Source organism: Schistocerca americana, chromosome 10, assembly GCF_021461395.2.
Source record: "Schistocerca americana isolate TAMUIC-IGC-003095 chromosome 10, iqSchAmer2.1, whole genome shotgun sequence".
Classification (NCBI taxonomy): Eukaryota; Metazoa; Arthropoda; class Insecta; order Orthoptera; family Acrididae; genus Schistocerca; species Schistocerca americana.
In genome coordinates, this window is record NC_060128.1 from 180,241,522 (window position 1) to 180,268,853 (window position 27,332).

The 27,332-nt window shown below is 40.7% G+C and overlaps 1 protein-coding gene across 1 annotated transcript in view; it reads left to right on the forward strand.

Moving 5' to 3' along the window:
• The window catches only part of LOC124552366, a 117,385-nt gene that overhangs the window by 81,433 nt on the left and 8,620 nt on the right, over positions 1-27,332 (forward strand). Inside the window, exons 12-15 of the mRNA XM_047126631.1 lie at positions 7,439-7,566; positions 8,830-8,944; positions 9,372-9,506; positions 20,373-20,577. Coding sequence (XP_046982587.1) covers positions 7,439-7,566; positions 8,830-8,944; positions 9,372-9,506; positions 20,373-20,577 — 583 coding nt within the window. The remainder of the gene's footprint in view (positions 1-7,438; positions 7,567-8,829; positions 8,945-9,371; positions 9,507-20,372; positions 20,578-27,332) is intronic.

Below are 27,332 nucleotides of genomic sequence, written 5' to 3' on the forward strand. Positions count from 1 at the left end.
TACCACAAGAAAAAATGCAGAGGCATCAAGTCTGGCGAACAAACAGGCCACGACACATCTCCTCCACATCCAATCCAATGACTTGGGAATTGTCTTTGCAACTCATTTCTGGCCATCAGCGAAAAATGTGCCGGACACCCATTGTGTTCATATCACATTTTGTTCCTTGTTCCTAAAGGTATTTCTTCCAATAACAGACCTAATGTTTTTTGCAAGAATGTTGTGTACTTCCTACCATTAAGATTTCATTCGATGAAATAGTGGACTATAATTCTGTCCTCCAGAATCCCACACCATACACTCATCGACCACAGTTTTTCTACATCTACATCTACATACATACTCCGCAAGCTACCTGACAGTGTGTGGCAGAGGGTACCTTGAGTACCTCCATCAGTTCTCCCTTCTATTCCAGTCTCGTATTGTTCGTGGAAAGAAAGATTGTCGGTATGTCTCTGTGTGGGCTCTAATCTCTCTGATTTTATCCTCGTGGTCTCTTCACGAGATTTATGTAGGAGGGAACAATATACTGCTTGACTACTCGGTGAAGGTATGTTCTCGAAACTTCAACAAAAGCCCATACCGAGCTACTGAGCGTCTCTCTTGCAGAGTCTTCCACTGGAGTTTATCTATCATCTCTGTAACACTTTTATGATTACTAAATGATCCTGTAACAAAGTGCACTGCTCTCCATTGGACCTTCTCTATCTCTTCTATCAATCCTATCTGGTACGGATCCCACACAAGTGAGCAGTATTCAAGCAGTGGGAGAACAAGTGTACTGTAAACTACTTCCTTTGTTTTCAGACTGCATTTGCTTAGGATTCTTCCAATGAATCATTCAGTTGGTGTGCAACTTGCCACAGCCAACATGGGTTTTCAGCTGCCCAATAATGCATGTTATGGAAATTAACATTTCCATGGTTCATGAATGTAGCCTCCAAGTAAATAAAATCAAATTAAGTAATGCATCATCCCTCTGAATCTGAACTTGAGCCCATCGGCAGAATTCAATGCAATGCATACAATCCGTACCATTTAATTCTTTGTGGAGACCGATATGGTAAGGATGATATTTCTGGTGGCGCAGAACACGAACAACACTATTCTGGCTCATGCCAGATTACCTTGTGATTTGACATGAACTAACACAAGGGTCTCGTACCACAGTGGCAAGAGTACAAATTTCCATTTCCTTGTTAGTAACTTTGCCAGATATGTTTCCGATGCATTTAAGATACAGTTGTTCAGAGACAATTCCTAAATCGTTGGATTGGACGCGAAGGAAATTTGTCATGGCCAGTTCATTCACCAGACTTGAGGCCTCTGGATTTTTTCTTGTCGGGATTCGTTAAAGACATTGTTTATAAGGATGTTATGACTACACCTGAAGATATGCGAGAGAGAATTGTCAGAGCATGTGCTTTGATAAGTGCCCATGTGATAAGGAATACCACTCCATTCATGATAAGAAGATTTCAGCACTGCATTGATACCAATGGTCATCACTTTGAACACCTTCTGTAGATGGATGTTCGTGCCACCTTTTTGACCTTCGTTGACCTTCAAAGATCTTACTGTTACACATCATTGGATTCATCTCAATAGCCGCTCTTAGATATTAGGTACCAAACTACAGCAGTCCATTTAAGAAAACAAAGTTGATCTTCATATCTCTGACACAACCCCACCTAGCAACAAAAAACCAACGTCATATTATGGCCCCCATTGTCCCATGCTACATTTGTCCAGCAAACTTTTCAGCTACTATCATACTTTCTGAGTTATTCTAGGTGGCAATAGTTAGTGACTCACCCTGTATATAGGTGGTGTGATCAATAAGTAACAGGAAATTTTTAATTGGCAGACTTTGTACATCAAATTTTCATTTCTTTTTCTTTTTATCTTGCTGGTTCATGTATTCCTGATGTATTTTTACATTTTGAGGTGTTTTGAATATGTAGTTTATTGTTGACAATTGAAAAGGTTATATATGTTTTCGAGTGATGTGCAAATTTTTGCTTCTGAAAAAGATGGATCAAACGATCTGCATTAAATCTTCCTTGAAAAATGGAGTAAAATGCAGCAGAGCATTTGGAATGTTCACTATGGCTTGTGACGTGTCCACTATGAGTATGACAAGAGCTTACGAGTAACAAACATTTCAAAGAGGGCCGAGAAGACATTGAAGGTGACGACCATGTTGGACTCCCTAGCACATCAGTTACTGACAACAGTGCAAAAGAAGTAAAGAAAATGGTTCTGGAAAATGACTGAATCACCGTCAGAGAGGTTGCTGCTGATGTTAGTATATCCTTTGGCTCTTCCAACCAATTTTTTCAAATATTTTGGGAACAAATGTGTAGCAGCAAGGTTCGCTTCAGAACTGTTGAATTTTGACTGGAAATGTCATCACCTAGACATCAGGAATTGCTGCATGAAGTCGGAAGTCGACAATGATCCAGAACTTCTAAAGAAGGTTATAACAGGTGATAAAACATAGGTATATGGGTGTGACATCGAAACTGGGGGCTAGTCATCCCAATGGAAACTGCCTGAAGAGAAGGGGTGAGGGGGGGGGGGGGGGATTCTCAAAGGGTTCGATAATATGTAAAGGTTTTTTTCACTGTTTTCTTCAGTTAGAATGAGATAGTGCATCATGAGTTCCTGCCATATGGTCATATGGCCAATAAAGAATACTACCTAGAAGTAATATACTATTTGCATGAAGTGATACGAAGAAAATAACCAGAACTGTGGCAAAACTACTCGAGGAAATTGCATCATGATAATGCCCCTGCTTGCAACTCAATCCTCGCTTGTGAGTTTTTGCCAAAAAAATAAAAAAATAAAAAAACATTATGTTACCTCAGCCATCATATTCACTAGATATGGCCTGCTGCAACTTCTTTCTATTCCTCAGGATGAAGAAAATTGTGAAAGGATGTCATTTTGCCATGATTGGTGAGCTAAAAACAGAATGGCTGAAAGAGCTGAACACCATAACAAAATGTGACATTCAGAAGTGCTTCGAGGACTGGAAAAAGTGCTTGTATACCATATATATTTTAAAAAATGTGTAGTCTATGTGTATACGGACATTTATTAGAGTACTGTGAAAAAGTTTGATGTAAATTACTCAAGAAAATTTTTAGGCTCTTGGTAACGATGTTATACAACTGCTTGTCTTTATATAGTATTGTATATCACACAATTCCATTTAATATCTTGGTGCAACCAGTTTCACTGTAGTGTCTCAGGCTAAGGATTTAACACTTATCTGGGTAAAATGTTCCTCCCTCTCCCCCAATGACTTACGAAATCAAGTCTGCCCACAGACCCAGTGATGTTACCAGTGATTTAGACTCTTTGAGGAAGCATCTTAGAAGGGAAGATCACGTAATAATAGGAGGGGTACTGGTAACATTGTGGACCATAACCTCAATATACTATCCAGAATGTCATTAGGCATACTGCTGAGAATGCTGCTTTCACTAATGTAAAGATTATGTTCCTCTTTGAGCAGTATGATATGGCCTGAATGAAACACCCTGTGGAAGATGTTAATGAAGAGATAGGAAAATCACTTGTGGGAGAGGGATGTATGGGTACAGGTATGGCAGATACATCACCACTCAAAATTAAAGCTGTGAGGACGGCTCGTGAGTCATGCTTGGGTAGCTCTGTCGGTAGACACTTGCTTATGCAAGGCAAAGGTCCCAAGCTTGATTCTCAGTCTCATACATGATTTTGTTCTGCCAGGAAGTTTTACATAGGGACACATTGTGCTGCAGAATGAAAATTTCATTCTGGGAACATCTGGTGATGTACATTGTACACAGCACGGTTTACATATGAATACTTCTGGTAAGTCACCTTGCACGGCTGACTGCCAGAGGCACCCAATCTGATCAAAGCACTATCCAGCCTATCACAGTGATCTCCAATGTGTTCACTAGGGTTTTCTGGGAAAATTCATCAAAATTATAGAGCTGCTGAAGTTAAGGATATTAAAGAAAAGCCATCAAATTATCAGAAGCCTTATAAATAAAAAAAGATGAACTTCTCATATCCATTCAGGAGAATGAAATGGGTAGATGAAATTTCAGCAGACTTCTTGCTCTGTGGTAATCAGCAAAATTCAACAGTTTCATCTTGATGGATACCAGCTAATTTCATGCTACTGTAAAAGAGTGAGTGGCTATACACACACAAAATGGAGTTAAGTCCCTCACCCTTCAAGTTAAGGGATATGATGAACAGCTTTATTATACCACAATAGTGGATTGAGAAACACACAAGCTTGTAGTACTGACAATTTACAGGTCACAGGCAGGAAATATCTGAAGCTTCAAAAAGCAACTGCAAACAGTTTTAATGACATTTTGCAGACTTAACTGGAGAATCACTATATGTGGAGACATTAAAATTGTTTTCCTGTCAGACAGTACTGAGTGAGGGCACCAAGAGTTGTCGATGTCCAACTTTGGATTATTTTCCACATTAAAATTTCCTACGTGGGTTGAAGTACAATGTGAAACAGCTACTGACAATTTATTTTTAGACCCAACAACATCCAATGATTTAGCTGTATACCCAGCAGACAATGGTTTATCTGGCCACAATGGTCAAATGTTAACAATAAAATATACAGTTTTCTGTAATTCCTTCATGAAAGAAGATGAAGTAAATATTCCAGAATTCAAAACCAGAACAGCTGTTAGCATGAGTGACATAAAAGAAGATATCTTAGGTGCTGCGAAACAACTCAAATCATTTAAGAAAGGCAAGTCTTCCAGTCCAGATGGTATACCAATCAGGTTCCTTTCAGAGTATGCAGACACAACAGAGCCTTTCTTAGCAATCATATACAACTGCTCACTTGACGAAAGGTCTGTTCGTAAAGACTGGAAAGTAGCACAGGTCACACCAATATTCAAGAAAGGAAAAAGGAGTAACCCATTGAATTGCAGACCCATATCATAGACCTCAATTTGCAGTAGGATTTTGGAGCATATACTGCACTCCAACATTATGAATCACCTTGAAGAAAATGACTTATTGATACGTAACCAACACAGATTCAGAAAATATCGTTCTTGTGCAACACAGCTCTTTATTCCCATGAAGTAATGAGTGCTGTTGACAAGGGATCTCAGATCGATTCCATATTCCTAGATTTCCAGAAGGCTTTTAATACCGTTCCTCACAAGCGACTATTAATCAAATTGCGTGCATATGGAGTATCGTCTCAGTTGTGTGACTGGATTCGCGATTTCCTCTCAGAGAGGTCACAGTTCGTAGTGATAGATGGTAAATAATCGAGTAGAACAGAAATGATACCTGGTGTTCCGCAAGGTAGTGTCATAGGCCCTCTGCTGTTCCTGATTTACATAAATCATCTTGATGATAATCTGAGGAGCCCCCTTAGATTGTTTGCAGATGATGCTGTAATTTACCATCTAATAAAGTCATCAGATGATCAGTTCCAATTACAAAATGATCTAGACAGAATTTCTGTATGGTGCGAAAAGTGGCAGTTGGCACCAAACAAAGAAAAGTGTGAGGTCATCCACATGGGTACTAAAAGAAATCCGATAAATTTTGGGTATACGATAAATCACACAAATCTAAGGCCTGTCAATTTGACTAAATGCCTAGGAATTACAATTACAAGCAACTTAAATTGGAAAGACCACATAGATAATATTGTGGGGAAGGCAAAACAAAGACTGCGCTTCGTTGGCAGAACACTTAGAAGATGCGACAAACCCAATAAAGAGACAGCCTACATTACACTTGTCTGTCCTCTGCTGGAATATTGCTGCACAGTGTGGGGTCCTTACCAGGTAGGATTGACGGAGGACATTGAAAAAGTGCATAGAAGGGCAGCCTGTTTCATGTTATCGCGCAATAGGGGTGAGAGTATCACTGATATGATATGCGAGTTAGGAAGGCAGTCACTGAAACAAAGGCGGTTTTCTTTGTGGTGAGATCTATTTACGAAATTTCAATCACCAACTTTCTCTTCTGAATGCTAAAATATTTTGTTGACACCCACCTAGGTAGGGAGAATGATCATCATAATAAAATACGAGAAATCAGATCTCGAACAGAAAGATTTAGGTGTTCCTTTTTCCCAAGTGCCATTCGAGAGTGGAATGGTAGAGAAGTAGTATGAAAATGGTTTGATGAACCCTCTGCCAGGCACTTATGTGTGAATTGCAGAGTAACCATGTAGATGTAGATATTATTTAACCTTCCTGGTCTACACTCTACCTCCATCACCGTTACCTGCAGTTGCCACTAGTTAGCAAGAGAAATGGTATAAGATTCTCTTGAAAACCATACAAAACGTGTTTTATCCATTTTGAGATGAGTGGATGCTTCTTTGATTGCCAATAGTTTTCCTATACTGTATTAGATACAATAATGTGTTTCCATATTTTTGTCCACCACCAGTAGTGGAGGTGCTGGACAGCAGACAGACACTTTTAATAATAGACTGTTAGATTTGTAGTGTTTGGACAAAATCCTTCATCAGATGGGGAGAGGAGAAACAAACAAACACACACACACCACACACACACACACACACACACACACACACACACACACACACACAGACAGACAGACAAGTGGCTACTGTGTAGTTTAGATAAAACTTCCTGCTTATATGCCTTGTGTGTTATTAAAGATGCCTGTCGGCTTCTGAACACCTTCTCTATGCTGTGAGTAGAAATCTATCATAATATTCATAATGAATTTTTGTAGTTTAGTGGATGAAATGAGATGGTGATCTTTGCAGTCTACATGTCATTAAATTATTTTAATTGATCTTAAACACCATTTAACACATCTGAAAGTGAGAAACATGAATACATAAGTCAGGTAAACATAATAACTAAGTACTGAGTATTGGCATAGCTGCAGGTATCACATAGTACAGTTGAACAGTGTGTCACCAACTAACATGCAGAACAAGTATCAGGTATTTTTAACTGTTTTTCCTAATACGGGAGGTACATCTCAGCTTACAGTATGTCGTCACAGGAACCCTTCTCAAGGCCGCCATCAGAGAATGGGACAGGCCTGAGCAGTGACACCTCACGCACCTCGTGGACAGCACGATGAACAAGGTCTGAGCACCTTACAATACACAGTGTGGAGAATCACAGTATTTAGTGTTGCCCAGTGGCAGATTCTGATTTCACAGATGCACACTTTCAGACAAAGTGCCTTTATTTCTGTGTTTTTTGTACATTTTGTTGTTGTTGTTTTTTGTTTTATAGAGCTTATTCTTTTACTCCTCCTCCGCTTGAATTTTAGTTCACAGATATGAAGGTGATGCAAAATGTTTTTTGTGTGAAGTAACTGGATAAATTTGAAGCATAAAGAAGACAGTGTTCTCCCTAACCACCACCATTCTGCCGCACAGGAATGCACGGGCTCCATATGCCTCGCCTACGGACTGGAGTCGTGCCAGTGCACACCTGGGCCCAACGACAAGAAGACGAAGGCTTGTGAGTTGTGCTGCAAGCAGCCGGGTGAGAACCAGCCCTGTCTGTAAGTAGCTCCACCTCTCATCACAAATTACCAAGGGAATTACCTGTAGCACAGTAAGGAGCTAACAGTTGAATATTATACAACAGCCTTACAAATTCTACATTACCGGTAGAATCAGTCTGAAGATGTGTGGTGTTTATAAATTGGTCTCCATAAATGTAGGGATGTGTTCCTGACACTAAAACATCATAATAATCTGTATGAATTGTTGTTGTTGTTGTTGTTCCGGTCTTCAGTCCAGAGACCGGTTTGATGCAGCTCTCCATGCTACTCTATCCTGTGCAAGCTTCTTCATCGCCCAGTACCTACTGCAACCAACATCCTTCTGAATCTGCTTAGTGTATTCATCTCTTGATCTCCCTCTATGATTTTTCTTCCTGACATTTTCTGCACCTGTGATTTCAACTGTTAATAGCTACAACAGCTGAACAGTCTTTCACAATATCAGGCATAAGTACCTGCTGAATATTAGGCACATTTGACGAATGAACCAGCAAAAGAATCATCCTGTAAAGAGGTGAAGGGTTAAATCGATTTCAGGTGACATTTTATGCTCAGTTAACGAGCTGACCATTGCAGTGGTAAGACACCGGACTCATGTTTGGAATAACAGCGGTTCAGATCCCTGGCCATCCAAATTTAGGTTTTGCATGGTTTCCCTGAATTGGTTTGAGGTAAAAGACTGGGGCAGCCACTCTGAAAATTGCACAGCCACATCCCCTTGCCATCCTGCCGTAATCTTCCTCCCTTGCCCTTACTATGTGGTTTTGTGTATCATTATTGGAGAAGCAATTTCTTTCTCATGAAGTCTGACTTTCCTTGTATTCTTTCAGTTCCAAATCTTCTGTGTATATTCTATATTCCACTCAATATGAGAAACTGTTAAACAATGTGACCATAACACTTTAAAGGAACTTTTCAGTGGCAAGCTTCAGCTTTCGAGGTGACATCAGGGGAACAAAAGCAGTGGGAACAAGTACTAGGTAACATCCGACAACTCTCTCAGTTATTCCTCTTTTGGGCCCTTCTCAGCCACTAATGACTTTCTCGAACTTATCCTTCACAATTTTTATTTGGTCTTCTCTTTTCTTATTTAGTATTTCTGACAGAGAAGGAGCAAATAGATTAGAAAAATTGATATTCAGATTAAGTTCTAAGTATAACAGCAGGAAAATATATATTTTTCTTATTGAATAATATGCTCAGTGGTCAGAAATGTGTTTTGTTCATTTCTACACGTGCATCCCAATTACTTCCTTACAGGTCGTCATTTGAATGGAACCAGTACCCGTACGATGTACCTGACATGTATGCAAAACCGGGAACACCGTGCAACGATTACAACGGTTACTGTGACGTCTTCCAGAAATGTCGCGAGGTGAGACCCCGTCTTGCACCTTCACCTGTATGCCACATGTTGCAAAACCAGAAATTTATATTTAGTTGTACTTCTCTTTGCAGTGTATTTCTGATTGATCTCTCTGCTTTAGGAACAATTCTTATCTTGTAACCATCTCATGCCATTTTACCTTTTATTTTATCATAATTATATTGTGATAAAATTAGGAGCTTCAAATTTGAGATCTATTTATTTGATATAAACTACATACAGTAATTCCAAACTGAAATTAATTAAAAGATGTTTTTACGGTAGGGCTGTTCTAGAGTGTAGCCCCTTCACACACTCAACAAAGTTATGAGCAGTATTGCAGATGCAATAGTGAAAGGTTAATTTCTGTAACTTCCCCTTTCATAAAGATAATTGTTTTTAACAACTATGTAAAACAAAACTCACAAATTTCCAGGTCGACCCGTCAGGACCTCTAGCGACACTTCGCAAACTGCTCCTTTCAGACGAGAGCATTGCCTCGTTCAAGAAATGGGTCATGCAGTACTGGTATGCTGTGCTCTTCATTGGAGTTGGAGTCATTCTCCTCATGGTTTGTGCAATTTGGATTGTAATGGTTAAGCTTTCTTCGTGGTTTTGTGTTTCTTATGTGAAAGCTTCATTTAATAATCACTTTAAACTTAATCCAGATTTATAAATATTAATATCAGTAATAAAACCTCATCAGCTATGGAAACATTATCAGTTTTCCAACAAGTTGAAGAGGACACCACACAAATGAGAATGCACTTTCTGAAGAATGAAATATGTTTTATTCAAATTTATTTTCATGTTCATCAGTTTCATGTAGCTCTGTTTAATTATTATAACTCAGACTTGATATTGTGAAAATTCTAAATTGCTATATGAAAATAATAAATTTTCATGTTATTTGATAACTGCTTCATTTACCAAAGTACTTCTCTTGTGATACACAGAGCTTGTTTCCTCCTTCAACAGCAGCCCTCTATGACTTCAAATATTTTATAATCATGATTATCTGAAAACTATGATAATATGTTCTGTATTTCATCTCTCTTCCCACAGAGATGGCGGGCAAACTTTATTCGCCGTACGTAAGTTTTCTACAGTAGGTTGGGGAGTTGCTACCTTCTTGTACCCCAGCACCGCGTAAAAAATAAAATAAAGTTTTTACATTTGCTCCAACTAAACCAGCTTCTAGAGACAAGCTAAGCACAGACCCTCCCCTCTTGCTATTCCAATATGCACTCATCTCAATGTATATATTTCCTTTAAAATTATGCACCAATGATCTCTTGTAAAAATTTGTATCCTCAAAACTATTTGTTTATAGCTATTTAACGTTATTTATTTAACCTTCAGATATAAGAAAAATAAGGTAATTACTATTATCAAGCAGCACCTGTAATGTAATTGTGAAGAAAGAGTATCAATCCCTTCGAATGTGGAGTGTCGAGTGTTGGACAGTAGAGCCTGTCTAGCTCCTTGAGAACTGTTATGGGTCATTAGAGAAACATGTAGTAAGAAAGAACATGTGCCAAAAAATAGTAAGTAACAAGGAAATATAGTAAAGTAACATGAGAAGAGGAGAGTGAAAACAGATTTACAGGCAAAGAGAAGAGGCAAGCAGAAAATGCATTTCCAATGGAGGTTCAATAAAAGAATATTGTGAGATCAGTTTGGTCTGCTAGAGTGATAGTTTGAAGATGAGGACGCATTAGTATGAAACATGAAGCAGCTGCATTATGGGGAACATGCATATTTAAATACTATGTCATAGAGTTTGTGTTTTGGCACAGCTCAGTGATAACCATCTGTGCAAGTGGACAGTTGGATTTTCACATTTCTTAATGAATGAGGAAATAGTGCTTGATATGGATGCGTGTCATCAAGAATTAGGTGGTCAATTTGGGTTTTTAGACGGGTAGGAAGGGTTGTTGAAAATGTCTAAGCACTGGGATGGCATAGCAAATGTTACTGTGTGTGTGCTCACACACTGTTTGTGAATCTACTGTCAACCAGAGAAGAAGCTGCAAATAAAGATGCTCATATGTAACAAGTTTACACCAGTGAGGAGTAAATGATGGGTTTGGTGGCATCATTCTCAGATGTTGGAACACAGAATTTGATAGAAATAAATTTTTGAAAATATAATGTAATCGGCTAAGATAAAAAATCTACCGGCAGTGACAGGAGAACACATGTGTAAAGTCCTCATTTCTTAAACATAACCAGTCTTTTTCCTTCATCCCTCTTCCTTCCCCCTCATCCTTTCTGCCAGAAGAAGGAGTCACTGGCTCTGAAAGCTTGCAAATTTCAGTACCTTTATGTGTGTCCTCCCCTGCTGCTGCTTGATGAGTAGATTTTTTATCCATCCCATTATATTAAAGTTAGATACAAACCTCTTATGTTCTATCTGCAGCCTCAGTGTTAACTATCAGTAACTCTTCGGATGCCTTATCAACACAAATTCAGATCTATCATAGACGCCTTTATGAACTTCACTAAATTGAATAATGGAAAATTCTGGTAGCAGCAGAGCACACACATAAAAGAGGGTTGTAATTAGGCAAGCTTTCAGAGCCAGTGGCTCTTTCTTCAGGCAGATGGGTTAAAGGGGGAGGAAGAGGGTTGAAGGAAAAGAACTTGAGAGGTTTAGGAAAAGGGGCAGACTTCGGGACAGTCAGCCAGAACTGCCGGTCAGGGGAGATGTACTGCATGAGATGAGAAGGAGAGACTGATTGTTAGGGATTGCATTGGGTGAGATTTGAAAACCTGAGAGTTTAAAGGTGGAAGACAGAGATTACTGCACAAACATCATGCATGAGTTAACAAGAGCAAAAAGCTAAGTGTATTGTATGTAACAAACAAGGGAGGGGTGTGGTGAAAAATAGATGGGTGAGACAAAGAAAGATTTAGAAAACTAAAGAAAAGAGCAGATACTGTAAAGAAATGCTGAGATGGAAGAAATTAATATAAATTAAGGCAGGTGGGTCCAGATGACGCTTGTCGTGAAACAGGCACCGAGGTCACGATTGTCATATTGTAGAGCATGCTGTGCAAAAGAACATTGCATGTTGCCAGTATACACCCTCTGCCTATGCCCACTTGTCCTAATTGATAATTTGGTGGTAGTTGACCGTACAGTGTTTACATAACAGCTGGTATATGACATGTGTCCTTTCACAGGTGCCTCTCCCTTTGATAGTATATGTTTTGCCAGTTACAGGGCTGCTATAGATGGTGGTAGGAGGGTGCATAGGGCAAGTCACAGAGGTAGGAGACATAGGGTAGGCAGATGGGTGCAGAAGGTGTATACGGTCTGACAAGAATATTGCAGAGAAGCTATTCTAGGTGTGGTGTGCAATATTTCAGACAGAACGGCTCTCATTTCAGGGTGTGATTTTAGGAAGTCATGGCCCTGTCAAAGTAGCTGATTAATACATTCCAAATTAAGATAGTGCTGAGTCACCAGTGGTGCAATCCAAAGTTGTTTTTTGGAGGATTCAACAGTACCAGGATTCGAAGTGATGGCCCAGGAAATCTGTTATTGAACTAGGCTGGTGGGGTAATTACATGCCGTGAAGGCTGATGTGAGAATGGTGGTGTATTGCCGTAAAGAGTCTGTATCTGAACAAATACACTTGCCTCAAATACCGAGGCTGTAAGTGAGGCAACTTGTGACATTTGAAGGATGGCAACTGTCAAAATGTAAGTACTGTCGTTTGTCGGTCGGTTTAATGTGGGCGGAAGTGTGTAGCTGGCCGTTAGTGAGGATGAGATAAACATCGAGGAAAGTCACATGGGATTTGGAGTAGGACCATGTGAAATTTAACTGGGTGAAGGTATTCAGAGTTTCCAGAAATTTTAACAGGTTGGTCTCACCATGAGTCCGTGTGGTAAAGATGTAATCAATGTATCTAAACCAAACCAGGGGATGAGGACTTACAGATCCCAGGAAAGCGCCCTACAAGCGGCTCATGAAGAGGTTGGCATAAAGAGGAGCCATCCTGGTACCCATGGCCATACCCCTGGTCTGCTTGTATGTCTGCCCTCAAAGGTGAATTAGTTGTTGGTAAGCATGAAGTTGATTGAGGTGAATAGGAAGGATGTCATAAGTTTGGAGGCAGGTGGATGCTGACTGAGGAAATGTTCAGCAGCAGGCAGACCATGTACGTGGGGGATGTTGGTATAGAGGACACCTCTACATACAGCATCTGCCATCAAGATCCCATCCTTATGATTCATACTGGCGTGCAGTCCCCTCTGTAAAACCTCAGGCCCTTAACAAGGACTAATACCTCAATCCATAGAACTTTTCATCCCACCTAAACCACACACCCCCATCTTTGGCCTTCTTCCTAAGATCCACAAACCCAATCTTCCTGGCCATCCTATGGCTGCTGGTTTCAAAGCACCCACCGAATGTATATCTGCCTTAGTTGATCAGCACCTGCAATCCATAGTACAAAGACGCCCCTCCTTTATGGAAGATAATGACCATTTCAAGATTGTCTGAAATCTGTGCCCGTCCCACTCCCACCGCACACCTTGCTTGTCACCATACCAACATACCCCATGTACATGGTCTGTCTGCTGCTGAAAATTTCCTCAGTCAGTGCCCACCTGATTCCAAACCTATGACATCCTTCCTACTCATCTTAATCAACTTTATTCTTAAACTACTTTACATTTGAGGGCAGATTTACAAGTAGATCAGGGGTACAACCATTTGGACCAGGACAGCTCGGAGGGGGCTGTCCCGCGATTCGTAAGGCTACAGCCCCTGGTTCGGTTTAGATACAGTGATTACATATTTTATATATCGACTCACGGTGACACTGACCTGTTAAAATTCCTGGAATCTCTGAATACCTTCTCCTAGTTAAATTTCACATGGTCCTATTCCGAATCCCATGCACTTTCCTTGAAGTTGATCTCATCCTCACCGAAGGCCAGCTATACACTTCCGCTCACATTAAACCAACCAGCAAACAACAGGACTTACATTGTGACAGTTTCCATCCTTTCCGTGTCAAATATTCCCTCCCGTACATCCGTGGTGTTTGCGGAAAACATATTTGTTCAGATGCTGACTTTTTACAGCCATACACCACCATTCTCACCACAGCCTTCACTGCATGTAATTACCCCACCAGCCTAGTTCAAAAGCAGATTTTCTGGGTCATCACATCCAATCCTGGTACTGATGATCCCTCCAGAAAACAACTTCAGTACTGGTGACTCAGTACTATCCTGATATGGAATGTATTAATCAGCTACTTTGACAGGTCCATGACTTCCTAAAATCATGCCCTGAAATGAGACCTATTCTGTCTGAAATCTTGCCCACCACACCTAGATTAGCTTTCTGTGTCCTCCCAATCTCTGCAATATTCTTGTCAGGCCCTATGCTCCTTCTGCACCCAACTCCTTACCATATGGCACCTACCCTGTGACCGTCTCCACTGCAAGACCTGCCCTATGTACCCTACAGCCAGCACCTACAGCAGCCCTGTAACTGGCAAAACATATACTATTGAAGGGAGAGCCACTTGTGAAATGACACACATCATATACCAGCTATTATGTAAACACTGTTTGGCCTTTAAATTTGCACAACTACCAGCAAATCATCAATTAGGATGAATGGGTGTAGGCAGAGGGCAGCACACAATATCCCATTGCAGAGCACCCTCTACAGCATGACAGTCATGACCTCGGTGCCTGTTTCACCTCACGCGCCATCTGGAGTCTTCCCCCAGACACCAGTTTCTCAGAACTCCACAGGTGGGAACTAGCACTACATGTCTTTGGTTCTCACCATACACTTAGCCTTAATTTATGTTAATTTCTTCTGTCTCAGCATTTCTTCACAGCATCTACTCTTTCCTTCATTCCATTTTAGTTTTCTACAACTGCCATAGTCTTACCCGTCTATTTTTCACCACCCCCTCCCACGTCTGTTATGTACAATGCGCTTAGCTTCTCACTCTTACTTCATGCATGAAGTTTAATCAGTAATCTCCGTCTTGCATATTACCCTGTCTTCCACCTTTAAGCTCTCAGGTTTTCAAGTCTTGTCCAACGCACTCCCCAACAATCAGTCTTTCCTTCTCATCCCATGTGGTAAGTTCCCCTGACCACAGTTCTGGGTGACTTCCCGAAATCTACCCCTTCTCCTATACCTCTCCAGTCCTTTTTCTTCACCCCTCTTTCTTCCCCTTTAACGCTTCTGCCTGAGGAAGGAGCCACTGGTTCTGAAAGCTTGCCTAATTACAACTCTCTTTTCTGTGTGTGTTCCTCCACCACTCGGTGACTAGATTTTTTATCTATCCAATTAAATTATTATGTCAAAAATTGACTGTTTTCATTGTTGTAACAGAAAATTCAGGATCGAATAATGACAACATTATGAAAAGAGAGTTTTTTACTCAGTACATTGAAGAGACTGAGTTGCAGAGAAGCACAACAAAAAGACTGCTATACATTTGCACACAATTACTGCCTCTGACTGCCGAGACTGGGCTGCACACATCAAGTGAGCCTGATGGGGAAAAGCAATCTGTGGGTGGTGGGGGTTAGGAGATGGTTGGGGCAGGTTGGGGGGAGGGATAGCAGGATAAGGGTGAGGGAAGATGTAGAGCTGCTTGTGGGGGCATGCAGGAATGAATGTGTTGGGGACAGGGTAGAACTGCTAGGTGCAGTTGGGAAGTTTGAGCTCGGGGGGGTGGGGGGTGGGGGGGGGGGGGGGGTGAATGATGGGATGGGAAAGGGGGGGGAGGGGAGAGCAGAGCAGTACAGGAGAGGAAAAGGACCCTACTTCCTCCTTCTCCACTCCTCTTGCCTCCCCCTCCCCCTCCCCTTCCAACCCCCTAACTCAGCTAGCAGCCCTACTGTCTCCCCACCACATTCATTCCTGCATGCTCCCACAAACAAAAAATACCTTTGTTTTAATGACAGCCACCCCAACATATGTATCATACCAAGACACAAACTCCCCTGTTTCACAATAACATAAAACGAGCTGCCCTTCTTTGAAGTTTTTCTATGTCCTTTATCAATCTTATCTGTTGAGGATCCCATACTGCACAGTGACGAGCGTAATGTAACCAGACTCTTTCATAGACCTGTTGCATCTTCTGAGTGGTCCACCAACAGGACAAATTCTTTTGTTTGCTCCCCCCCCCCCCCCCCCTCCACACACACACACACACACACACACACACACACAACATTATCTGTACGATTCTTCCAATTTAAGTTATTTGAAATTACAATCCCTAAGTATGTATTTGAATCGATACCCTTTACATTTGTACAATTCATCATGTAACCAAAATTTAGTGGATTCCTTTTTGTACTCATTCAGATGATCTCTCACTTTTCATTATTTAGAGTCAGTTGCCACTTTTCACAGCATAAATATATTTTGCCTAAATCATTTTGCAACTGAGCAGCAAAATAACTGAAAATGATTGATTGAAACAGGGAGGATATAAAATGCAGACTGGCAATACCAAGAGCAGAATTTCTGAAAAAGAGAGATTTCTTAATGTCAAATAAATTGAAGTGTTAGGAAATCTTTTCTGAAGGTATATGTCTGAAGTGTAGCCTTGCACAGAAGTAAATGTAAGTCATGAATAGTTCAGGCAAGAAGAGGATAGATGTTTATGAAATGTGATGCTAGAGAAGAATGTTGGAGAGTAGATGGGCAATTTGTGTAACTGACGAGGGTGTACTGAATTGAACTGGGTAAAATTTAACTAAAAGAACCGATCAGTTAATAAGAACACCACCTGAAGCTTGTAGGAATTGTCAGTTTGGTAATAGATGGAAGTGTGAATGTGTGGCGCGCGTGTGTGTGGGGAGCGGGGGGTAAAAATTGTAGAGGGAGACATAGCGATGAACATAGAAGTACGTTCGAAAGTGGATGTATGTTGTAGTTACTTGGAGGCGAAAAGGCATGCATAGATGGAATTAGTGTGGAGAGCTGCATCAAACTGAAGACCGTGTTAACAACAATGTCATTTATTCAAACACCTGTCTGCTGACAGCTGACATGTCTTCTTTCCAGATGTTTATGTAGATTGCTTGCACTCATTTTCCACAATTTCATCACATATATTTATGAACCCTGAAATGTACTTAAGTTCATAGCGCAGCAGAAGCACTCCCATTTTCCCATAACCGTAGTTCAAATTCTGTAGACTGTTGACTCATATTATACCATTTCCAAACAAAAAATCTGAAACACTGTATTGTCTGACTGTTTTGTTTGTCTGCATGGATTCTGAAAGTTGAACAACATTTTGTGCCAGTGATATATAATTCCCCATGGAATATTCCAGTTTCAGGTAGTTTTGTCTGTTTGCTAGTTTAAATTTCTTGTCCCAAGCTGTTTGATATTAGTACAACACAAGATAAAGATATGAAAATAAAAAATATGAATTTTGGAGTATCAGCAAAAATAGTTGTAACAGATGAGATGTAATATATGAGATTACACTTGTATTTAACAGTGAATGGCTTGTCACATTGCTAGAGTGGTGTATCAAGTTCTATGAGAATATTTTACTTAATTTGATATTTATGCAACAGACTACAGACATTTCAGTTTTCTTAGAATGTAATAAATTTATTTGATTTCTTGATAGATTTTGATTAATGCTAATTCCTCTATAAGCTCTTATATCAAAAGATGACATGCAAGTCCTACACATAAATAGTGAAATTCTTGAACAGGGTTAACTCCAATTACAGCAAAGGAAAGTGCAACTGTAGCAAATTTTCCGATACCTCTGACTGTGGAATACATGTACTTGTACTAGCACTGTTGTTCCTAAGATTGTAGGGTAGGCAACTTCGATAGTATGGACCAAAACAAGAAATAAATGTCCAGTAAACATGGGCTCTAAAATGAATACGAGCTCTGTTCAAAAAATCCCGGGACTTTGTCCACAAATTTTTTCCATGCTTATCTTTTACCTATTCTGCATGGTCTCCTCTGATATACTCTCATCCACAATTGACACACTGCATCCAATGCTGTTTTCACTTCTGAAGGCAATATCGGTACACCTCTTAGTGAATCGTGCAAAGCGCTGTCTGCAAATTTTCTTTTACCTCGTCTATTGTTGAAAATCTTCATCCTTTCAAGGGGATTTCAGTTTTGGAAATAAAAAAGTCCACAGGAGCAAGGTCTAGTGATTATGGAGGATGAGGCAGCACAGTTATTTCATTTTTTGTGCAATAGTCACACACCAACAGGGATGAATATTCGGGTACGTTATCATGTTGCAAGAGCCACATTTTCTTGCAGCCTTCGCAATACATCCCAATAATGCCATCGATTAACAGTTCGTCCCCGTGGCATGAATTCAAAGTCGAGGAAAACCATCGGCGTGGCTTTGACATTTAACCTGACCTGACAAAGTCTTGCAGAACCTTCCCCGACCCATTGGTCTCAACACCATAAATGTAGACCCACATTCCATCACCAGTGACGATTCTGTTAAGGAAGGTCTTATTCCCATGTGCACGATCCAAAAGCTGTTCACAAATTGCGAGGCAAAGGTCTTTCTGGGTCTTGACTCGTGAGCCATGGGATGAACTTGGTGACAATACAATGCTTTCCAAGATGCAGCATGAGGATTTCATGACATGATCCAACTGAAATGTTACATTCTTCTGCAATCTCTCGGTCAGCCGGTTTTCGATTTTCACGCGCAATTTCGTTGACATTTCCAGCACGACCGTCATCGGTAGACGTTGAACGGCGTCCTGAACGAGCGTCATCTTTAACGCTCGTCCAGTCATTTTTAAGCCGTGTGTGAACCATTTGTAACACTGTGTATGGCTTAAGGACTCATCGCTGTATGCTTCCTGTAACATTTAGTGTGTCTCTAAAGGTTTTCTTGAGTCTCACACAAAGTTAATGCAGACACATCACTCCTCTGACTCTGCCATACAACAATGAAACTTCCAGCAGTTACACATTAAATACAGGTGTGTGCAGGGATGTCAACTGCATTTCACTCCAACACACGATTGATGTGAAATTAGAATATTCTGGAATTTTTTGAATAGACCTCATACATTAAAAGCTACGAACACTTGTTCATCTTCGCTACTACATTATGAGCTCTTAGCTCATAATGTGTGCACTTCAGAGCTTGTTTTTTTTTTCTTTTCTTTTTTTCTTATTTCTTTTCTTTTTCTTTTTTTTTTCTTATTTTGGTCCATGCTACCTCCTCAAAAAACATGGAGATAGAACAGCTTGCAGTAGACGGGACATCTTTCACAGTAAGGAGGATCAGTAAATGCCCATAGCATTTTAGAGCCCATGTTTACTCGACATTTTTTCTTGTTTTGGTCTGGTTCTACTGCACCTGAAAGTTGCCTGCCCTACAGCTTTGGCAACAACAGCACCAGAACATACATTCCACTGTCTGAACTATCAGAATGATTTTTGCTTATAACTTCTGAGTCAGTTACTTTTGGACCAGCATTCCTTACCTCAAGTTGATACATATACCCTTTTCCATCACTAAAAGTTCCCAACATCTTCATGGAATCACACTGAATACACAAAATGAGGTACAGGTAGCAGAACTTCAGATCAGGAGATATACAGGTTGTCCAAAAAAACACACCGACAAACTTTAGGGGTAGGTTCCTCAGAAAGATATAAGTAAAAAAGTCTTCTAAACATGGGCTTTAGAATGCATCTTTAACAATTATTAGCACTTATTCATCTTTGACACTATGAAACAGGTCTCCTCTACTGCAAGCTCTTTAAGAGCTATGTTCATCTTAGTAGTGTGAAAAACAACTCTTCTACTGAACAAGTGCTTATAGTTCTTAAAATATGCACTTTAGAAATCATATTTACTAGATTTTTCCCCTCGTTTTGGTCCATACTACCGCCTCCCAAAATATGAAAAGCAAAGAGCTTGGAGTAGAAGAGATGTGTTTCATAGTAGCAAAGATGAACAAGTGCTAATATCTCTTAAAGTATGTGATTTAGAGTCCTTGTTTAGTAGACATTTACTCCTTTTGGTCCGCACTACCACCTCTTAAAGTTGCATACCCTACAGTCTTAGCAACAATGTTACCGGTACATATATTCCACTGTCAGAACCAAAAAAATGGTTTTTCCTTATAACTTTCGACTTGGTCATTTCTGGACCAGAGTTCCTTACCTCAAATTAATACGTTTCCTTTTCCATCCCTAAAAGCTTGTATCACCACCACAGAATCATCCTGTGTACACAAAATGAGGTACAGGTAGCAGAACTTCAGGTCAGAGAGACATATCTGGAGAATAGGATCTGATCAATGCACATATTGTTTTCCTCTGAAATTATTATTTTTTTGCTCACACTGTCACGGAGCACAGTCTGTCGGTAGTAAAGACGCTCCCGTGTGCCCACAGGTACTGACCGCGAAGCTGCTCGGGAAGCGGCCGGGCGCGAAGAAGCTGAAGCAGGTGACGATCGTCCACAGCTCGACGACGGAGACAGTGCGGCTGCCGGCGGAGGGCGGAGACGGGGCTCTGGCCACGGTGCAGCACCCCACCGTCGTCCGGCCTAAGCTGCCGCTCAAACGGCGGGTGCGTGAGGGCGCCGCCAGTGCCACAGGTAGGCAACTACCGGCATTCCGAGTCTCTGACTGGAGGGTTCTGTATAGGTGTATTTGCAAGTTGCAGAAGTTGACAGTGTAAGAGTATATTTGCAGAGATGGTCACAGTTATATTTGTAAAGGGGATAATGTATGGGTATACTGGTATTTTTAAAGGTGACAGTTTGTACAGGTATATTTGTGGAGGTGGTCAGCATACAGGTATATTTGCAGAGGTGGACAATGTATGAGTATATCTGCAGTGGAAGACCAGTGTACAGGTATTTTGCAGAGGTGGACAGTGCACAGGTATTTTGCTGAGGTGGACAGTGTATGCGTATATTTGTGGAGGTGGGGAGTGTACAGATGTATATTGGCAGAGGTAGACAGTGCATGGGTATATTGGCAGAGGTAGACAGTGCATGGGTATATTGGCAGAGGTAGATAGTGTATGGATTTATTTGCAGAGATGGACAGTGTGTTGAGTATATCTACAGAGGTAGACAGTGCAGGGTTTATTTTTCAGAGATGAACAGTGTATGGATATATTTGCAGAGGTGCTTACCAGTGCTACATTAATTTGCTCTGACAAAGTGTATACCACGGGAGGATAATGGAAACACAGTATAAGTCTTCTCAATGACCTAGGACTTAATGAGGCAACGCAATGGAAATGGCAGCAATCCTTCAATGCAAAATAAGATGCACCAGCACTCTGGAATGGTGGACCTATTACACCAAAGCACAGTGGTGATCTACAAGGTGTGTTCGATAAGTAATGCAACACACTTTTTTTCTTGGCCAATTTCGGTTGGAAAAATGTGCACTTTGTTGTGGGACATTGCGAAATATTCCCAATTTAGCCCCTATAGTTCCAGAAGTTCCGGTAAGTGATCGAGTTATATGTAACCTTCAAAATGGTGTTTGTAATGGAGATGCATTCTGAGCAGAGAGCTGTCATTGAGTTTCCTTTGGTGGAAAACAAGAGCATCAGTGATTTTTATAGGTGCTTGCAGTATGTCCACAGACACGGCAGTGAACAAAAGCACGATGAGACATCGGGCGAGGCATCTGTCACCGTCCTAAATTTGCGCAAACCTTCCACTCTCTCCCGTGCCGTCAGGCTGGACGCAGCTGTGACTCCTGCAATGTTGGAATGTGAGGTGATTGACAGATCACATCCAAACACCTCACTGCTCAACTCTTCATCTCTGTTGGTAGTGCTGACGCACTCTTCTCACCAGATGGTGTACTCAGAGGTGTGTGCCCACTGGGTTGCTCACTGCCTAACAGAATTCCGTAAAGAGAAATGAAGAACTACCTGTGTGGAATTGCTCACGCATTAGGAAGCTGATCGTGACACTTTTTCATTGGACGTTGTCACAGTGATGAAACACAGGTACAGTGCTTTGAACAAGAAAAAAATGTCAATCTGCGGCACGGAGCCACACCGCTTCTTCTCCGAAGAAAAAGTTCAAAGCCGCACCCTCAGCTGGTAAAGTAAGGGTGGCCTTCTTCTAGGACTCTGAATGGATTATTCTGTCGGTGTCTTCCCTCGTGGTGCAGTAATCCACTCTGAAATGACGTGCATTGGGCTACCCTCAGCAAAGTGAAGAGACAACTTCAGCAAACGAACTTCTCCTTCTCCGTGGCAATGCAGGACCTCGCACTAGTCTGCATACCTGGCAAGAACTCAAAAAACTTCATCAGACTGTTCTTTCTCATCCACCGTGCAGCCCAGATATCACACCTTCTGACCCCCATCTGTTTGGCCCAATGAAGGATGCACTCCGTGGGAAGCAGTACGTGGATCATAGGGAGGTTACCGATACTGCAAGACATCGGCTCTGACATCGACCAGTGGAGCAATACTGTGCGGTCATACGAGGCCTCCCAGTAAGGTAACACAGGGCCATCATGTTGAATGGATATTATGTTGAAAAATAGGGTTTTGTAGCCAAAAGAGTGGAGAATAATATGGGCTATTGGAATCCTGAAGAAAACCACCCTGCTTTCAGAAAAAATGTGTTGTATTACTTAATGAACGCTCCTTGTAGTATTATCAATCACTCAAGACAAAAATATTTCTAGAAAAGATACAAAGCCAAAATAACAAATGCCTGGCGACACTGTTTGGAAGGCATTATTCTCATATCCACCAAAAAGACATAGCTGAAAATGAAATTGCCTTATGATGAGGTAGCAGAGGAAACACACACACACACACACACACACACAGAAGGATTTAACTTATACAAGTTTTCAGAGACAGTCGCTCCTTCTCCTCACAGAAGAGTTGAAGGTGAAGGAAGAGGGGTACAGTTCAGAAAAGTCACCCAGAACACACGGGGTCAGGGGAGACTTACCATCCAGTAAGTCACCCCTGACCTGGGGTTCTGGGTGACTTTTCTGAACTGTACCCCTCTTCCTTCCCCTTCAACTCTTCTGCCAGGAGAGGGAGTCACTGGCTTTGAAAGCTTGTAAAAGTTAAATCCTTTTGTGTGTGCATGTTCTTCTGCCGCAGCTGAGTGAGTAGATTTTTTATGTATCCATTTACATTATATTATCAGTAATTAATTATTTTTGTCGTTATACCTTATGATGAATGTGACAGTGCAATATGTTGATGATCGGCAGAGGTTTTGATAGATCCTCACAGCTGTTACATACACAACGTGAAATAAAGTCTTACATGTGGTCTTTACTAACAAGCAACTACTGATGCACTACACAATGAAGTACTTCAGAAGATAGTAAACCAACTCACACTGCAAGACAGAATCATAGTTTAAGAACCCTTTACAGACAAAGAAACTAGCAAGTTTTGAGGGTCAGAGAGGAAAATGCTGGCTCCTGTTGGGCTTTGCACTGGATTTTACTGATATTATTTGCGCATGCTCAGAGTATTACAATACTACTGGATTTGACAAATGGCATATGGTATAGTGACTCAGTACCAAAGGAACTGAAAGAGGGAATTATAGTTCTTTTACCCAAAAAGGAAAACATTGTGAGCATAGAGCAGATAAGACCTATCACACTCCTCAGGGCTGACTTCAAAATAATAATGTAATAAAATGGAACACCTACAGCTGTCCTTATGATGTTCTTTATGACATGGCTACCAGTTTTGGTGCTTCAGTGCATCGTCTTTAGGCCTTAACTGATGCTGGGGGGTTAACTCAAATCATATACACAATTTACCAGCACCCACCACCTATGAACTGGTTTTCGCAGACTACCTGTAATAGCAATGTTATGTCTCCAAACATCAACTACCCAAAGAATAATATGAGGATGGAGTGTGTTTTGGGGAAAAGCTGAGGGGTGTGTGAGTACTGTGCCATATTTGTGTGAAACATAATAACTGTCACATTTACACTCGGATTTTGATGAGAATTTAAACTGGCAAAACCACATTTTGGAACTCATAAACCAAATTCAGCCACATCTGCACTCAGAATCGGTGCAAATCTTGCAGAGAAAAGTTAGGGTAATTCCATGGTTACAGATGTAATATTTATTCAATTGGTATTAAAGTATAAACAAGAAGAAAGTAATGACAACAGTAAAAGCAGATGAACAATATACAGTGAAGGTTTGCTGACAGGTTATTGTAACTCTCTGTTGGTAAGTAGTTTGTTTGTTTGCCTTGCTGTTTACGTTATTGAAGTCATGGTAGTGTTGCCAGATGCATTGATATAAAATGTTAATTTGAGCTTCATTTATTGGTGAGTTGTACTTCCCGACTTTTATTTGAGTACCAGATTTTGGATTTGACTTGGGTTTTGTTTTCTGACCTCTTCCTTTATGTGATTAATTAAAAGTGTTTAGCTGTTATGTCTCATCCTCATGAGATGAAGACCTCCTTCTGTAACTGGTAGAGGCAGTTTTTTTTTTTTTTTTTTTTTTTTTTTAATGTGTTTCCTCTCAAAAAGAACCAGCAAAAGGATTGTTGGACAGTGTTAGCCAGTGAGTCTGGAATAGGCAAGATCTGTGCCATGTACCATAGTTTACTTGTTACTGATTTATCTAGCATCTGCACTTTCTGAAATAAGTCCAGTTCCCTGTTAGAGTGAATTTTCAAGACAGCTCTTATTTTGTTTAATTATAATTTAGCTTCTGAGCTGGAAGCCCAATCAGCTAGAGCCCAAGTGATTTACACATTGTGCCCATTTTGCACCAGTCCGTGCTGCAAATAAGGCTGGTGCCTTGTCCAATGTTTAACAGAATTGTGTTCTTGTGTTGATCTCAACACCTGTCACAGTTGTTAAGTCTTTGAGAATATACGCTGACATCATGGCGTCTTCAGGCAATGAGGCAGTTGCACGGTTTCATATGTGTACATGATGCACGACATCCTGTTATTTTGATGTATTATACCTCATATCTGAGATGCTAAATTAGCCAATAACAGTCCAATGACAATGGCATACATCACCATTGAGAGAGGATAACTTTGCTGGATTGAATGAGTAATAGAAACATCTTTGCTCAAGTGGTCAGTGAGTATGATCTTGAAGCTGCATGCTGTGGAACAGGGTGATTTGCTTTGCTCTTGGCCACAGTTTGGGGTTGCCGTTCATCCTGGTGGATGACTGGATGGTCGTACCGATACAACAAGCTGAGCAGTCACTGCAGCAAAGCTGTATATAACATGGCTGCTTTCATAGAGAGCCAAGCCTCTGATGGGGTAGGATAAGCCTGTGACAGACATATGAACACTGTGGCAAAGGGTCAGGATTGGGACTGGTGTAGGGCTGGACTAGGTTGTTGTGTAGGTTGGATGGACAATGGAACACTACTTTAGGAGGGATGGGAACGATCTCTGGTAGAATGTCCCTCATTTCAGGGCATGATATAGATAATCAGTCCTGACAGAGGATGTGGTTCAGTTGATCTAGCCTGGGGTGGTATTGGTTGATGAAGGGGGTGCTCGTCTATAGCTGGTTCTTGTGGGTGGTGGAAGGATTGGGGGTGTGAGGGGAAATGGCGTAGAAGATGTTTGCAGACTAGGTCTGGGGGAGGGGGGTAATGCATGTCTGTAAAGGCCTTTGTGTGACCTTCAGCATGCCGGGCAAGAGAGTTCTCATCACTGCAGATATGCCATCCCCAGGTGGCCAGGCTGTACAGGAAGGATTTTTTGGGATGGAAATGGTAATAGCTGTTGAAATGCAGGTACTGTTGGTGGGATTAATGGTGAAAGATGTGAGGGTGGAGCCATCAGAGAGGAGGAAGTCAGTGACCTTGAAGATGGTACTAGGAGACTTGAGTAATGCAGATGGGAGAGATGTTGAGATTGTCAAGTAATGAGGATAGAGAACCTTGGTCCTGATCGGAAAATCTGTTGTAGAAGATTCACATAGGAGGGTGCCGTGTGGGTGCCTGTGGCTGTGCCACAGATTTGTTCGTATAGCTTTCGTTCAAAGCAGGAATAGAAACTATTTTCCAATTTGCTTTCAAATTTTACTTTGCTAAAGACATCTTTTGATGTGGATTAATGAATGTCATTTGTTCTTCCGGTACTGTAATTATGTTAATCACTGTTCCCTTTGAACTGCAGTGCAACTTTTCATTAAAAATAAATTGGTATTTTAACTGCTTCAATAGTGGTGACTCTAATGGCAAAGCTGAACTATTTTACATGAAAAGCATCGTTGCGATACAAACTGACGGCTACTAAACATTTTTTAAGCTATGATTTTGTCATTTGACAAAACTGCATTAATTTACTTTCCAAGGCAGTCTGATTATTACTGTTCGTGTTGTTAAACAGTGATTAGTGAAACTAAAACATGATAATAAATTTATGTTTAACCAGCCTGGATAGCCACACACATTAGCAACTAATTCGACAGGATTTGGGGGAGTGTGCCAGCCCTGGATTGACTCTACCTAATGCATTAACAAGGGCTAGCGTTCCAGCCAGCTCAAATGTGGTTTTCAGGCAGTTTCTACATTCAAGAAGGGGAGTACTGGGCTGGAACCCATGTCCTATGTCAGTTGCACATTTTCAAATACTTCAAAAATGTTGTCACCATTTCATCACAAAGAATAACACTAGTCAAAAAGAGATGGAATACACAAATCCATGCAATGGAAGGGGGGCAGGGGTGGAGTTGTTGACTTTGCCAAACTAGGATAAATATGTGTGTGTGTTTTAATTAACTTTCCCACTATTTTATTTATGGAAGAAGTACGTTATGTATCAAACTGAATCAACAGAGATTGGTGGTGGTGTGTAGTATGTATGGTGTATGTTAAAAGCAGGTATATATGTTGATGAGCATCTCACTAAATCCAAGCACTGTTCAACAGACAGGTGTGCTCGATTAATAAACAACCTCTGCAGGCTAATAAAGACCAATTTCTATCCTGATATATGACAGTGTAAAATTCAATCACAGATATGAGATAAGAACTTGGCAAGTGCAGCTTCGTTGTTCGGCAGTGTGACTTAAGTTACTTTTATAAAGTTGACCCTGTTATACAATTGTGACTCCTTGTAAATGTTATACTGAGCCAATAAAATGTTAATAATCCACACTAATATTAATCACAAAATATTTATTGATTATTACTAAAAAAAAAGCCGTGAGTAGGAGCAGTAGTCTGATCAAGGTACGGAAAATGGAAAATGCAGATAAAATTCCAGTTTATTAAAATAATTACAACAACAGATAATAATCAGCATTCTATACTTAATAATGTTACACTTGGCCAAAGTCCTGAATTGACAGTATTAAGAAAATACAGAAATATTTCCTATCTGGTG